This window comes from Aptenodytes forsteri, unplaced genomic scaffold (genome assembly GCF_000699145.1).
Source record: "Aptenodytes forsteri isolate BGI_AS27 unplaced genomic scaffold, ASM69914v1 Scaffold319, whole genome shotgun sequence".
NCBI classification, from domain to species: Eukaryota; Metazoa; Chordata; class Aves; order Sphenisciformes; family Spheniscidae; genus Aptenodytes; species Aptenodytes forsteri.
This window is the reverse complement of record NW_008794715.1, coordinates 54393-70619: the sequence shown is the minus strand read 5'-3', so window position 1 is coordinate 70619 and position 16227 is coordinate 54393. Positions and strand designations below refer to the sequence as shown.

The 16227-nt window shown below is 45.0% G+C and overlaps 1 protein-coding gene across 1 annotated transcript in view; it reads left to right on the top strand.

Annotated features, from left to right (window-relative positions):
• Positions 1 to 5917: 5917 nt before the first annotated feature.
• Positions 5918 to 16227, top strand: part of CAPN8 (calpain 8) — a 30344-nt gene continuing 20034 nt past the window's right edge. Inside the window, exons 1-2 of the mRNA XM_009273834.1 lie at positions 5918 to 6154; positions 8990 to 9059. Of these exons, the coding sequence (XP_009272109.1) occupies positions 5918 to 6154; positions 8990 to 9059 (307 nt within the window). The remainder of the gene's footprint in view (positions 6155 to 8989; positions 9060 to 16227) is intronic.

Below are 16227 nucleotides of genomic sequence, written 5' to 3'. Positions count from 1 at the left end.
TGGACTCGATGATCTTAGAGGTCTTTTCCAACCTCAATGATTCTATGATTCTATGATTCTACTTACAGTTACGTAGGAAACCATTGCTATCGAATAGGAAAACAAGGTAAGCATTGCCCATTCAATTCACAGTATAGCAAAGGAGGCCCCCAAAATCTTTTTGAAGTTAGATATGAGAATTAGATATCTGCGTAGGTCATGGCCATCCAAGGGAGCAGTCCTGATGCTGCCTGTGAGGTTGTCCGTAAACCTGTCCAGGCACAGACCAACTTCACTCTGCTTTGAAGGTGTCGGTTCTTCCTTGCAGGTCAGAGGGGCTCCTTAATGAAGAGAATAATGCTATTTTTAGCTGAATATTGAGGCATGTGGAAAATCAGTCACACATGGAGAACTGGAAGTGGATCAAGTAATGCTGCGTGCCATAAGTGCTCTCTGAACAGAGCCGGTACATGCTGTGTGCACTCTATTACTGGTACACTGTTAGCCAAGGTCTCCAGTATAGCTGTGCTGAAGCTCTAGCAGGACACAGTATGACACCAGAGGATGGTTTTGCTCGACTGTTTCGATTCATTAAGCACTGCTGAATAATCTTGCAGGGAAGAAGGCCATCTACTGAACCAGGAGACTAAGAGGCAACAGCACCTCACCACCTGACCACCTCAGAGTTTAACTAACAACGAGCCGTGCTGCATCCTAACATGACAGATCCAGGAGCTGTAGAGCTGCTCAAAAGGCGTTTGTTTGGCTCCACACAGTGGTTCAAATCTGTGCAGCTGCCGCAGATCAGACTTCTCTGATTTTTCAAGAGTGATGGTAAAAGGAAACCAGTGTCAATTTAAAGCAGTGGTTTTCACTGGCCCATAAAACCAGTTTTGGTTTGTGAACTCCTCTAGCCACTTTCCAGTAGATGCAGAAGTTTAAGCTGGGTTGAAGTTTGTCATATAATCACTTTGCTTTTCTTAGTTATCCCTCCTGCATCGCATAGATGACATTCACAGACCACTCTAGGGTCTGCTGGCAGCGTGCCGATAGCCTCCGCTTGGACAATGATCAAGAAGATCGAGTGTGTACAAGCATGTTATATGGCCACGCTGTGCAGTCAGAGTTACCACAGCTTTCTTAGAGTCTCTGCGGTGGGACGGGGGTTGAAACAGAGCCAAACAGAAAAGGAGAGGGACAGAAGGGAGCAAAGCCAGAAGGAAATTGAGCCAGCAAGGATTCAAGTAGGCGGTGGGAGAGGTACCTGGGGCAATGCAGAGAAGAGGCATATTTGCCACCATGGCTTGTTAGACTGGTTCCAAACATATAGGGGCTGTACTGTCCCAGGTGGTTTGATGATAGACAAGGATATGTTCGTGTAATACAGGATCTCACTTATTATATGGGAAGTTGGCTGTACTAGCAGTCATCTGAACAGCCTACCCACAAAGTCCTCTGCAGCCAGGTAAGTCGACAAGTCAGCTGCTTCCAGCCCAGCAGCAGATGTGGATGTGAGTCCACAGTTAGCGGGAAGGAAGTTCTCTTGAGCACTACACAAGCCAGTCCCTTCATCTTCTACATACACAATATGCCCGTTGTCTTTAAAGGGATGATTTCCACTTGACTGTGATACCAGTGTAATGCTCCTAGGTAAAATGGCAGTACCAAGAATAGTTACCCACTAGTGTCCCCCTAAAACTAGGCAACTTTAGAAAGAAAAAGAAATTTGACTTTTTCTTAAGCTCTCTGCACACCTGCAGCTCTTCAAAAAAGTCATTAACTCTCACATTTTGCAAGTTAAGTAGTTTCAGCTGTTGCTGCAGCAGCTTATGCTGGTTGCTGATAAGGACCATCCAGCTGCCACTTGCAGCCTGGAGTCCCAGCTAGGATGGGCTTCTCCTTCCCTATACCCGCACTCAGCAGTTGTGAGCAGCTCAGTGCTGCTTTGCCTCGCAGCATCCCTCCTCCCTCTTGCTCATCTGCCCTCCACTATACACAGATATTGGGGGAACAATGGGGAGCAACTGGCCAACTGCCTAGGAAGGGGGAAACAGGGCCAAGCACCTGCTGGGCTCCTGCTCTCCTTCCCAGGAGCTGCCCTGTCCTCACCAGGATGAGGGTGGCCTCCCGTAGGAGGAGGCTTGCAGCAGCAGTGGTGGTGTTTCACAAGAAGGGAATTGCTTTCCCCTCTGGAGCTGGGATCTGGAGAGGGACTGAGCTTTCCTCATCAGTGCAAGACTGGCTGCAGCCCCGGCCAAGGCAGCGAGAGGTGGCAAAAAGACCTAGGTCATCCTGCAAACACAGCTGCCCTTCCCAGCTCCTTATGGTGCTGAAACACCTCCCCTGGGTCAGCCTGGTTGTGTTGTGGAGCTTCACACCCGGGGTGCAGGCATTACCGCTGCAGCACATCATCTTCCTCCTCCTCAGGCACCAACAATGTTCTGGCTTTTATTAAAAAAATGAGCAGGATCAATGCTAATTTCAGATGCATTTCCCTGTAGGGAACCCACTAGGCTGCAGCCTGCGGCAACACTCCCCCACCTCAAACGTTTAGTGAAATAGTTCATCCTCTAAAAGAATAATCTTACAGACAAACATTTAGGACCTTTCATAGCTCGCAATAGTCTGCCTATTAATAGTCACTTCATTTTCACAGTAATAGGGTGGGCAGGAGCCCATACATCTAGAACAGGAGAAGGCAAGCTTTCTAAATCAAGCTAATCCCTTTTCACGCTGTAGGGTCTACAATACAGCTAAGCAGCTTTAATTCTCATTAGCAAAGCGCTGCAGTACAGGGGAGCTGTTTCATTTCCCTCTAATGCACTATAGCAAAAATGTATCTAGAACTGTTAGGTAATTGGCAGTTATTTCTCTTAAAGATTTCTCACATATACGGAACAGTTTTGATTTCATGGAATTTGCGGATTCTTCTTTGAAACCAAGATGATGCATTTTCCTGGTTTATTCTGTTCTTCCCCATTTCTCTCACCCTCTTGCTATCAACAAGAAAGGGGAAGAGGGGAAGGAAAACAGGAAGAGCCAGAAAAAATATGCAAATCTCAGAAGGAACAGAAATCAGAATAATTTTAATTTTTTTCTTCTGGTTGCTGTTTCCCTAGGGGTTAATGCCACTTCAGCAGCAGTTTTTGAGAGTCATGGAGAACGTGAAAACTTTTTCCCCCATAATGTAACTGTCAGTTGTTGCTGTAGTCAGCTATGCAATCGTCATCTTTTCCCCTTCTTTATATCCTCTAGATGGTGCTTGTGTATCACTTTCTACACAAAAGAAATCATTCTGCTGCTAATCAAGCTTGGAAATGGATTTGAAGTGCTGTGCTACAGGTCACTAGGAGCAGAGGTTTGTGGTGGACACACTGGGTGGTACCTGGTCCAAGTCTCTGTCAGAGAAAATGGTTGTCCTCAGCCTCTTCCCAAATGGGAGATACAGGACAGAAAAAATCCTACAGCACATTTTGCTGGAATTTATGAAGATTAAAATCTGATTGCATTTCCTCTGTATCACACCTTAACACACTGGTGATATACAAGGGTTCACCCCTTCTGTGCACACTCGTGTCCAGTGGCAACTGGAGTTACAGAGCACACAGCGTATCAAGTGTATGTCCAAAAAAGTACATGGGGAAAAAAAAGATTCCTGATCAAAATGGCATTTCCCAAATGCCACACCACCATGCTTTTCCATGAACAATATTGCCAAAGCTTGCAGCTTACAGCAAGCACAGCAAAATGGGAACGTGCCTCTGGGAACAGAGGAAATTTCAGTGTAAGAGGCTGGTGCAGGGACGGAAAGAAACCAGTATTCTGCCTCATGAGCAGAGAAAGTGGGTACCTCTGAATGGGTCTATTTGTCAGGAAAAAAAAAATCCATGCTGGAAAGAAAAAACCCTCCCCTCAACCCTTTATTATTACACCCTCTGTTCTGATTAAGTACAGGCACACCTAGAAGTACTGAAATGTAACAGAGATGAAATTCTGGCCATTCTTCTCCTTCACTCAATTTTAACAGTATTAGTTTAATTTTTAGATAACCAGTACAGTAATTCCCTCAGCCCAGCCTTCTCTACCTGTGCCGACCTGGAACCAACCAAGTAATTTAATTTCCTATTTGCATTCACACTCTTCAAATATTTGCAGACAAGCAACCCGGCTAGCCTCTGTTTGGATTCCTTATCTCAACAGGTTTCGGTCCTTAAAAATTCTCTCTTCCCGTCCCTACACCTCCTGTCTAAAGTTCCCAAGGGGCAGTCATCAGACATGCTCCCTAGCAAACAAAGTTACTTGTTTACCCAGCTCTCAGCTGAACACGCAGTGGGCTTTGCTGAGGAAACCTGGGCATTAAATAGGAAGACAGCAGAGAGCAGCTGTGCTCCGCGGTAAATTGCTCTTGCTTCAGTTCTTGAACCGACAGACATTTGCAGCCACCTTGCCAGGGAGGTGTGCACCCCTCTGTCAGTACAAAATGGGTAGAAACTCGGAGTTTTTCTACTACAAGAACAGGAACCACTATTTTTTAAGGTCTAAAAAGCCTTCTGCACCCAAGGCTTTTTTTTTTTTTTTGGCTTGTAAACATTTTACATGCAGGAAACACCACCAAAAGACTGTAAATACGATGGCTAACTTCTCACTAGCCAAGATAAGACCCTGTTTGTATAGGTGGGGAAGGTACAGTGACTTTTGCCCAAGGTCACATTGGAGATGGGGAGCAGGGGTGCCAGCTTGCCTCCTATTTGGTGATATAATTTTCCACTTTTGACCTGGGTCATGCTCCTGGATTGTATCCTTGCCCTCTACAGGTCATATGGCCAGGTGGCCATCTCTGGCTCTGTCAAGTTCACACCTTTTATTGCTTATTAATTAATTCATAAAAATCACACTGCTTTGAGAGTACCGAAGACAATTTTTTTAAAAAAAGATCACTTATGCTGGAAGTGGGTTCAATTTACAACATTGATCCTGGCTTTAAAACTCGCTGACATCTCCATAACCATGTAAGCTGTAGCAGTAGATATCCAGCACCTCACTAGCCAAGACCCTGTTTGTATAGGTGGGGAAGGTACAGTGACTTTTGCCCAAGGTCACATTGGAGATGGGGAGCAGGGGTGCCAGCTTGCCTCCTATTTGGTGATAGAATTTTCCACTTTTGACCTGGGTCATGCTCCTGGATTGTATCCTTGCCCTCTACAGGTCATATGGCCAGGTGGCCATCTCTGGCTCTGTCAAGTTCACACCTTTTATTGCTTATTAATTAATTCATAAAAATCACACTGCTTTGAGAGTACCGAAGACAATTTTTTTAAAAAAAGATCACTTATGCTGGAAGTGGGTTCAACTTTACAACATGATCCTGGCTTTAAAACTCGCTGACATCTCCATAACCATGTAAGCTGTAGCAGTAGATATCCAGCACCAGGTTTTGTGGCTGCTATACCCTCCAACAGGATAAAGCCCGACCTCAGAAGGAAGGAACGGAGTTTTAAACCACCTTAATCTGGATTTTTAAAGTGCTGGTCCTCAAACCTGACTTTCAGCACACTGAACACACACAAGCACTTTCCATGTGTAAATAGGCATGTCTGCAAAAACACTGTTTTCCCTTGCTCCTTGTTAAAAGTGTATTTTAAAAAGGGGCAGGGAATTTATAAGCTTTTAAGCAAATAACGGGGGAGTAGTACAAGGCAGTGCCCACAGACCCAGCAGTGCCGGCTGCGGCCCCTGCCAGCTCCCTGCCTGCATCTCTCAGGTACATCTTGGGTACATATTTGCACTTCTGGTGCCTCCTCCCTCCAGGGCTGTTGGAGCACATAGGGCAGCCCCCGGCTCCACCCGAGCCTCCTACCTGCCTATATTCACCTCCTCTTGCCCAGGAGGCAACGACAGAGCCGTGCCGCACGCCGGGTGGGCAGGCTGGTGCGCAGGCATGTCCAGGGTCACAGCAAGGCTGTGCCAAGAAAGAGCAGCCGCGGATGGGCTCGGATCCAACAGGAACGCCATCAAGTATTTGAAGCAGGACTATGAAGCCTTGAAGCAGCAGTGCCTGCAGGCTGGCACCCTGTTCAAGGATGAGGAGTTCCCAGCCTGTCCTTCCGCGCTGGGCTACCAGGACCTGGGACCGTACTCCTTCAAAACCCAGGGGATAATCTGGAAGCGCCCCATGGTAAGAGTGCTTTATAACTGCTTGTTTTACTGGGTTCAGATCTAATCAAAGCCCACCTGAACATCCATGAGAAATCAGTGGTGAACTGATTCCGGTATGTTTTGGTTTTTTCTTCCATCTTGCTTTACCTCCATGGTTAGCAGAAGCAAGGTTGAAAAGGGGGTGGAAAAAAAAGAAATGAACATCTTCTAAGCCCTTTACAAAGCAAGGAATCCTATAACTGCTTCATGGGAACCTGCTTCCTCTCTGTCCATCCCAGCTCCACGGAGCTACGAGGCCAGGGTACAATCCAGAGACGGATGCAAATGCCCCATGTGTATCCAGACAGAGCGCAGGGCACCCCAGGAGGCCAGGGTACAATCCAGAGACGGATGCAAACGCCCCATGTGTATCCAGAGAGAGCGCAGGGCACCCCAGGAGATATCGGCCATCAATTGTAACTGTATCCACACCATGGTCCTGCCACTGTGCACCTCAGGAAATCAGGCTAATACTTAAATAAAATCCTCTGCCTCGCTTCAAGCCACCTATAGGAGTTAAAGAGCAACTGACTGGAACTGTTATTACCAAAATACGTATGTCCTATAAATGGCCTTTCATTTCAAAATGGTCATTTTCATCAGGAAAGATTAGATGCTGGACTTTTTTAAAACCACAAAATAAGGGCTTCAGAGATTTTTCTGCACTTTCATATTTCAGTCATTTTTTTCTGTCCCTACTTTGCTCCTCCTTTGTCATTTTGCCCCTCCTTGCAACATCAAGAACAATTGAAAAAAGGGGAAGGAAGGAAAAAAACCCAAACAACTTACCTTCCTCTCATGGGGGAAAGGAGAATGAGAGAAGAAGGGAAAATTTGAAGGCTTAGATTTTTTTTTTTTCCTCCACCTGAAAAGTGAGAAACGGAAATTTGCAGGTTTAATAACTCCAGGTTTTTACCCTGGCAACCCCATTTGTCCATCAGCACTTCACTCTGGCACCTGAATGTTTCAGCAGCAAGTACTGTGATGTATCTCTTGGCTTTGCCTACTCTGGCAGACCAGCAGCCTTAGAAAACTCATTAAATTATACTTTGGTTCCTCATGCAAGAACAACATTGTGCCCGGTGCAGGCAGAGGCACAGTCACAAGTGCAGTGCGGTCAGGAATGACCGAGGGCTGAAATCCAGCAGGGTTAAATGTCCCAGCCCTGCCTGCCAGAGACCTGCCCACTTGGGACCCCTCTGCCCTCCTGGCACTCAGCAGAGACACAAGCAGTTTATGGACACTTAACTCGCAAGTACCTGGACCCACTGGCTTATCCCTGTGCATGGGGCAGAGTCCAACCCTGCTGCAAGGCAGCACAAGCACACGTGCTGGGGAAAAAACCCCTGCTTTGCCCTCCTGTGAAGGAACCTGGATCTGACCTACTTCTGTGGGTTGCGGGTGACTCCTGTGGGAGATCACAGCTTTGCTCATTGCTTGGACTTTTTCAACCAGCCAACAAGTTTCCATCTGCAAACTGCCCACAATTGCAGGCTGATGGGATACTTGTCCACTTACCTGCCCACATCTGAAACAGGCAGCAGGACCCAGTGGGCGGTCTGGAAGAGACCTGCTGGAGAAATGCGCCCTGCAAAATAAATATCCACTGCTAAGGTCATCTCCCCCCGGGCTGTGACTGCTGGTTTGCAGGCAGTGAGTGCTAGACACTCTGCCATCGAAGACATCTTCCGATTTCAACAGTGCATTTATAGAAGGAGAGAAGGTGGAAATGCAGTTGTGAGAAAGGTGTATGTGGCACTTGGCAGTGGTTCAGAAAGGACAGGTTTCTAGGTGAGTAATAAGTCATACGTAGCTGACTGCCACCAAGTGCACTGATTTAGAGGGAGGAGGGAAAAACCGACACAAAACCTTTTCTGTGTGGTAGGTAACCTACTTCTGACTCCTATCCACCAAGACTGACCAGCTGGATAACCACAGAAGCAAAAAGGACGTAGCTGAGATCACACCTATTGTGAGAGGAGATTCACAAGTTGGCTCTTCATCACACACACACGAAGTTCTGGGTTGTCCCTGTCTCCGCAGCTCAGTGACACGGGGATGCTCAGAGCTGTCAACTGCTGTTCTCTGGGAGAGCAGGCAACTGCCTAAGCCTTCCTCAGCACTAGTCACCAAGTTAGGCTTCCTATAAACTGCCCCTTGCTGCCATCTAGAAGCTCATGGAAAACGCTCAGGAGAAAGGGAAGGCTTTTGTCTCTACAGAGACAATATTAACTTCCTAATATAGGGCATGAATTGTTGGAGGGCTCAGAGCGGGGATAGGAGGAACAGTCATTGCCATAACCTACTTGGCTGGCCCCAAAGGGCCAGGAAGAAAGGGAGGGGTCACTAATAAAAGCATTTGCGTGGTTGGCCTCCCAGGAAGCAGGGTCAGGGTGGGGGAACATCCTCCATGCCGGTGGCAGTGGAAGCTCAACACAGCTCCAGTGTCAGACCCAGCAGCAACTCATTTGCACTCTTGGGGCAAAACAACAGCAAGATAAAATAAGATGTAAATGCCGAGGTTGAGTTTTCACCTCTGTCCCCACAGTAGCAAAAATTCTCACCAATATCACTGACAGTCTCAAGTAGCAAAGGGCTTCAGGATTTGCCTCCAAAAAATACATGCAGTTTTCAATTTAATAAGGCAACGTTGTTCTGATACCATGTTAATCAGATAAAGGACAAAGGATATATTTTTTAGAAATGCTGAAAGTGTTTAATATTTTTTGAACCTTCACATTGAAACAATGAACAAGAAATGGGGACTTTTCAGACCAGAAAGGGTGATGCATACTTTGAAAATGTGTCTTTTCAGGAGTTGTGCACCAACCCTCAGTTTATAATTGGAGGAGCTACTCGAACAGATGTCTGCCAAGGAGAGCTGGGTACGTACAGTGCGTCTGAATTTTGTCTTAGAAGAAGAAAAAACAATGAAGCTTAATTTAAAAATTCCTCATATACAAACCATTTTATTGGCTATCTCCCAGACATAGCATGGAGAGAGGCAGATACCCAAGAAGGGGACCCACGCACCAGCATTGCTGCCTGGGACGGGGTGTATATAGACTTGTAAGAGGATTATCAAACCTGGGAGACACCAGACTGTCTCTTGGAGGTAGGAAGCTAATTATCCCTTTGTGGAGCAGAAGACTGGCTTGCTTTTCATGTCTTGAGACAGAGCTGGACACCAACCTAATCATGAGAGCACTTGCCTGAAGCAAGAGAGCGGGCTTCATGCCTATCCCAGCAAGAGCGACTCCAAAGACTCAGGGGACAAGGGACACCAGGGAAGTTTCACCCAGTAGCCTAGTCATTAGGGATTTTTATTTGGGAGGCAGAGCAAGTTCTAGCCACAGTTTCACACGAAACAAGTACACAATAACCAAGGAGCAGAGCAGGAACTGGTTTAGTACAGGGGCTGGGGCTATGACGTGCCATTTCACGCCGAGCAGGACGGCCCATCTGCTTGTGGGCATGAGTTAGGAACAAGGACCACATCGTAAAAAAAATGAACAGAGCACGTAAACTTTGTAATACCATCCACAACAAGGAAATTGTTCCAGCCCTTCATGCTGAATGCTCCTTCTGCTTGTTGGCGTTTGGTCTAGAGCTGCGAGCAGAAGCAGGAGTGACCAGGAACCGGGCACGCTGTGCGAATGCAACCAAAAAAGGCAGTGTTGCTCAGCTCCCCGAATTAGGGGCTGACGCTGATGAGATGTCTCTCAGACAGCACTCGTCCTCTCCTGAAAATCCATCATAGCAAAACTTTCTTAGCCATTTTTCTTCAATGCTTGCCGTTGTCTAAACAGAGCTCCTATACAAGCGACCAGAAGGGAGCTGTAAGGGGGCTTTATTCCCCCTTCGAATAGCTGCAGCAACAGCCTTCTTCCCTGCCTGCCTCGCTGATAAGATCCAGCTCCAGAAGACAGCAGCAGCAACCTCTCCTGACTACATATAGAGGCGAGAAGGCTGAAATTCTTGTAATGAGAATTTGATAGATTAGACACAAAGAAATCACCCTTTCTCCCTCCTGTGCTGCTTACCACAGTACTCCTGACCTTACTGGTCTTCCAGCCCATCCATTGTGCAAATGAGATTCAAACAATTTCTGCAAGTCATTGGCAATAAATAATACCAATGCTGGTCCTGTAAACACAGCACCATTAAAGCAATTGCTAAAAAATTCCCTGGTGCATGGGCCTGTGCTCCAAATGCTAAAAATAAGATGCTGGATCACATACTTGCTCCAGGATATTTATTCAGTGGATGCTGGAACAGAGTATGGGGAAATCACTTACTGTATTTTAGGAAAATGGTTCAGATAAGTAATAAAAGCGACATTTCTTGTCACCTCCAATTTGGGAAGTTTCTATAATAGCATAAAAAAAAATTAAAGATCATATGCCTGAAATAAAACCTCATTTTCTTTGACAGTTTACAAGCTAAAAGATTGAAGAATATTACCTGCTCTTAAACTAGAAGAGGTCAATGCATTATTTGTGTTAAGCCTAGAAACTGAATACAAATATCCTGAGCCCCTTTTTATTTCTGCCACCTTCTGAATGTCTCCGTGGAGTCCCAGTCCTTTGCGCTAAATGGGCTTTCATTAGAGAGTGGTGCCAAAATCCATCAAACAACAGAACTGGGCCCAAAAGCCTCCTGTGAATCTGGGGATGGTGCCTACCTCCAGGCTTTCCCTAGCCAGCCTTCGGTGGGCAGTACCCCAAGTGCTGATGCTGAAAGCAACCCCTAAACCTAGAAGAAAAGCCCCAATATCTGATTCTGTTTTTGTTAGGAGCTTCCTTTTCTCTCTCTCTCAAAGAAAAAATAATCAAAGATAACCCAATTTGTTTCTGCAAGGCTGATAACAATTGCTTCTACACACACTGACCCTTCACAAAAATAAACTTCAGAATATAGGCACGGGACTTCCCTTTTAGTGTTCAGGTATTTGCTTTACATCTCTGAGGCATACTATGCTTTTTTGGTATTTGATCCAATACCTTGAATATCAAAGCCCTTGTTACTAAAGCCCTCATGTAAAACACTTCTATTGAAACAGACCTTGATTACATATTTACATAAGCCATGTATGTGACCCGTTAACAAGTCCTTTAGGGAAATAGAGCCTATTTTTAATAATTTTCTCTGACATGTTTCTTTTCTTTCAAAAATAACACTGCAGGTCTGGGTTTATATGAACAAAAGGAACAAGAAAACCCAGAGTTAGTCTCACTCCATTAAACTTACTGCTTTGACAACAGTGTAAGCTAGATGAATATCAGCTTGGAAAGTTTGATGGGAACTTGAAAGACTTGAAATATTTTAAACATTCTTTGAACCATATCTTTTTGATAGCCTAGGAACAACTTGAAATGGAATCACATAGTCTTAGTTATTAAAGGTGACTTATGAAGTTTTCTTGCAGCTGTCTGAATAAGTTAACCCCAGAATTGTTTGCAGAAGGTTTTAAGAAGCAAGTGGCATACATTTAATTTAAAGAATACAAAACATACTCAAACCCTCTCAGTTTAATATTAGCTTTCCAGATCCGCACCATTTATATTCATGAGGCGCCTTTTGCTGTGAAGGCCTAGGGTGTACTCCAGGCACTGCAGGTCTCTTGGCCTGGGCTGTCACCTGGAGAAGTCCCCTGAAGCCAATGCAGATGCACCAGTTCACACCAGCTGAGGAGTCCACCCCATGCGAGCTTTGGGTGCATTTTGTCTTATGGGCAGATTTGAGAAGGTTACGGGTAGGTTGGGGAACAAACCAAAGCCTGAGAGCTCTGAGATAGATCTGATACCTGTTGAAGGAACCTTTGGAGCTCCTGTAGGCAGGAGAGTGCTTAACAGTACTAGGTTTGTTCACTTATTTTGCTATAGACATTAAGATATGGCCCTTCTGATGTTCAGTCCCATGGGCCCAGGGGTATTTGAGATCCTTGTTCTAGGAGGTAGATCCCTTAGATCTCAAAAAATACATTCACTGACAACTCTGACACCCCAAAGAGAAGAAAGCCCATTCCTTTGCTGAGTGCTTCTTTGCCTTTCTGTACACAGCTGCAGAGCTTAATTAATTTCCATAAAAAACTTTAGGAAGCCTTCTTTAGATATCTCAAAGCAGGAACAGGCTGCACTGCCAGAAATGATAAAGCTAGTGGGTCAGTGCTTCCTTGATGTCTGACAGGATGCCCCAGGTACTATGAGCTCTGAAGAAGGGCTTCCAGCCAAAAGCTGAGAGTCAAATCTGCTTGGCAAACCTGGAAGCAAAAGCCACAGCGTTGTATTTGGATTCCTTCTGAACACCAGGCATTGCTGAAATAGCAACAAGCCAGAGTACAGTCAGGACAGAAATGCCTCTGTACTGTCCAGTTAGATCTTGGAACCAGACACTTGGGCTTTTGGCTTAGACTCACCATCACTAGGTCAATGAAGAGTTTAGATGCTCTGCGTCTAGACACTTTGATGGTAGCTAAACAGAAACTGAGCGCTGCTCTGTGGCAACGGAAACTAATCAAATTTCTCATTTATTTTATGGCCTTTGAGTGCAGCGTGCTTGGGTAAACATCATCAATATAGAAGAGTCACTCAGCTCCCAGGTCACCAAGGATTCGGCATTCTCTGCAGCAATTCGATTATCTCTGAAAACCAGGAGGTGCCTGCGTAGCACTGAGAACACGAGCCATCTCAGTACATCTGTGAGCAGCAAGTGATTTTATTTCAAGTACACTAATAGGCAAAGTAATTCTCCAATATCATTTGTGTGTGTACATATATATGTGTATATATATATATGTACACACACAGAGCTAGGCACAGCTGGGCTTCATGTTTACCTTTTCCACCACACACTCAAGGTCAGAATTGCTCATTTCAAATTAAAAAAAAAAAAAAGAATTGGACCTTACCAACATTACAAATGACTTCAGATCCAGGAATCAAGCTGGCTTCTCTTTAGCACGTTCAGCAGCAGCGGTAAACACTGTAATTGGCACTTGTCCGAAACTTTTGTTCATGAAATATGAGACTGAGCAGAAAGCAGTCTATGTACCCATAGGTGATTTAGCCTTGCAGGGCCAATGCTGACAAGACTTTATTTTTTTTTTAATTTCTTTTTATAAGCTAAAAGGCTACAACTTCAAATGCATACAGTGAGTAGAAATGCTTTTTGATATTGTCATTTTTCTGACTATAACTGTATTGGAAATACATTCTAATTAAATATTTAATTCATTGGCCAGTTGGCCTCATTTCCTCTCCCTCCAAAAATTCACTTTTTAGAAAGGGAATCAAATAGTTTCCTCACAGTTTGAAAGATGACTCATAACCTGCAGCTGAATCAGGACAAGTTTGAGCGGTCCTACATAAGCTGCCGCACTATACTGTAGGCATAACCACAAACAAAACTCTGAAATTTGCTGCCGGCAAAATGATGATGAACTTTGACAAAAGGAATATGTACTGTCAACTTGCACTTTTTTAGAACTACTAATATATTATCCAGTAGGGCTGAGAAACCTTTTTAATAGACCAGGATCCCATTGTGGTGTACAAGAAGATAAGAGGCAACCCGTGCAGTTTAGGCTCCGTCCTGGAAGCTCCTCGGTATGGACAGATTCCTGCATCTTCTTTAATTTGTCTTAAAGCCAATATCACAAGAACCTGATACAACGCGTCGCTTGTATATAAAAGATGGCTCCAAACCGCCTGCATCTAGGCACCCAATGCAAACTTCCTTTTTATCAAGTTACTGCACAGCAGCCAATTCCCAGCTAGTTCCTTTTGGAGGGTACAGTTAATATTTGTTCAGCCACAACCTTAGCCAAACATATTAGGCCTCCAAGTAAGGTTTAGAGACAGGACTCTGCATTGCTCAAGGCAGGCATAGCTATTTTTAAGGCCAAGTTCACCAGTGCAATTCTTCCAATATAATTCTTTCCATGCATGCTTTGAGCAGACTTCCCCCTAATGCTTCCCTGGGAGGTTAGATTGCATGGCACGTTTGCGGGAGGCAGAAGTGCCAATGCCACTCACCCTCCCAGATGCTAAGAAGTTAACTCATACTGTAAGATAGCTGTAAAGGATTTCACGCTGCATTTGGCATCTTATGGGGATGAGATTCTGAAACTGTTTAGTTCTGAGTCAGGGAAGTAAATAATGTATTTAAGGAAATCCCTCTCATTTCACTGATTCTTCTGCCTAATTGTGCATCAAACATATACCATCCTCAGCAAAGCCCAGAGTAGTTTCCTCTTCTCCGGCTGTAAAAATCTGGCCTGCACCAGGAAAGGGAAACCCTTCCAGACGTTGCTCATTGGAAGAGTACCAACTCGTCACTGCTACAGACCTTCTTCTCTGGTCTCACTGGCGGTGGAGGGACACAACAGGGACACCAGGACCCCCACCCTGCCACCTTTTCAGAAATAGTCTTCTGTGCTTCACAGCATGCCAGGAGCAGCCAGGGCAGCAAGAAAATCTAGGGTAGTTGAAAAAACGAGGGATTCAGTTCTAACTTTATAAGGCTTTTCATCTTCCTCCTCTGGAGAGCCATTCCCCAGACTTATCACCATTATTTCTACCTCTCCAAGCAAAAGCATAAGTTATAACAGCATAAGGCATGCACCTGTACCAAGGAAAGCCTCAAAGAAATAGATACAAAGCAGGTCTGAGTGTTCTCAGTCTCATTTTTTCCTGCATCTATATTTTCGTGAAAGAGGAGGCTCTTAAATCCTTTTTTCCCTGCCTTGTGCTCTCCCAATTTTGCTTATTTTATACATAGGTACCTAAGGCTGGGAGGAACCTTCCAGGCCAGTGAATTGAGCCCTCTCCCACAGAATGCAAAATAATTTGTGAAAGAGCTAGGTTGAAGATGAGCTTGGGAAGGTTTTTGCTCATAGTTGTTCTAGAGGTTGAGGCTTTTAGACTCTCTCTTCTATATGCACAGCAGCAACTTTTTCCTATTTCCAGTTTAAACATCTCACAACCCTTTTATTTTAATTTATCTTCTCTTCTGCAAAGGAAATCTTACCTTTCAAGTAAGGGCTCTTGGCTCAAACAGCTTTTCTGCAAAGTAGGATTTAACCTGCCTCACACTTCCCCTTCAAACTTCACTTGCGTAGGATTAGCAGGACAAGCTTTTTTTAACCTCTTCTCATAAGAAATGCAGATGGATGGGGAGAAGCAGGTAATCCAGCCATTTTCTACCCCCTTCTAGCTTGAATGCGCTTTCCTGAATGTGGCAGCCAGGATGACAAAGAGCAATTCTCAAGGAAGGCTCAGGCACCTCACATAATAATACTAGGTTTTCCCTCCTCACTGGAAATGCCTGGGCTGGCACACTGGGTGGTTCATGATTTTGCACCCATGTCAGATCAGCCAGCTCAGGTAGTTACAGGTCATCACACCAGGGGCATTTCTTTATAGGCATTTCTCAAGTCACTGCTTGCCTAACTGGGAACAGCTGTTTCTTGCTCAGCTCATAGGAGGCATCTGGGTACCTCCCAGTGGGGTACAGGCAGCAGGGAGCACACAGCACCAGGCAAGTCCCCATATCTTACCTTTACAATTACATTAATCATGACGCTAAATCATAAAGCCCAAGTCAATATAAAGAGTTAATTGCTGCTCTAAGATATTAAATCACGCTACAGGTTAAACTCTTTCCTTGGTTTCTCAGTTAGCTTATTTCTGCTGAAGCAAGAGCTGTTATGCCAATTCCTTCTGCAGAATACACACCTGCACAAAGAGACTATGTCTTGGCACAGATAATCCACAGGGAACCAGGAAAACGTTAGTACTTTCAGAGCAGCTTTGTTTTCCTAGACTTTCTGCACACCTCAGAAATAACACAGAACCACAAAAGTTCTTCCTACTGTTTGCAGTATGCAGTAAGAAGCCCATGAGTCACTGAGTTTCCCAGGCACAGCACCTTTGGTGTGATAGAGGCTTCCACTTACCCAGCCTCCAATCCACAACAAGCAGGTAACCCAGCAAACAGCTCCAGCTGCTGAGACACCCAGACTCCAGCAAGGGCTGAGCTTGCCCATCCTTT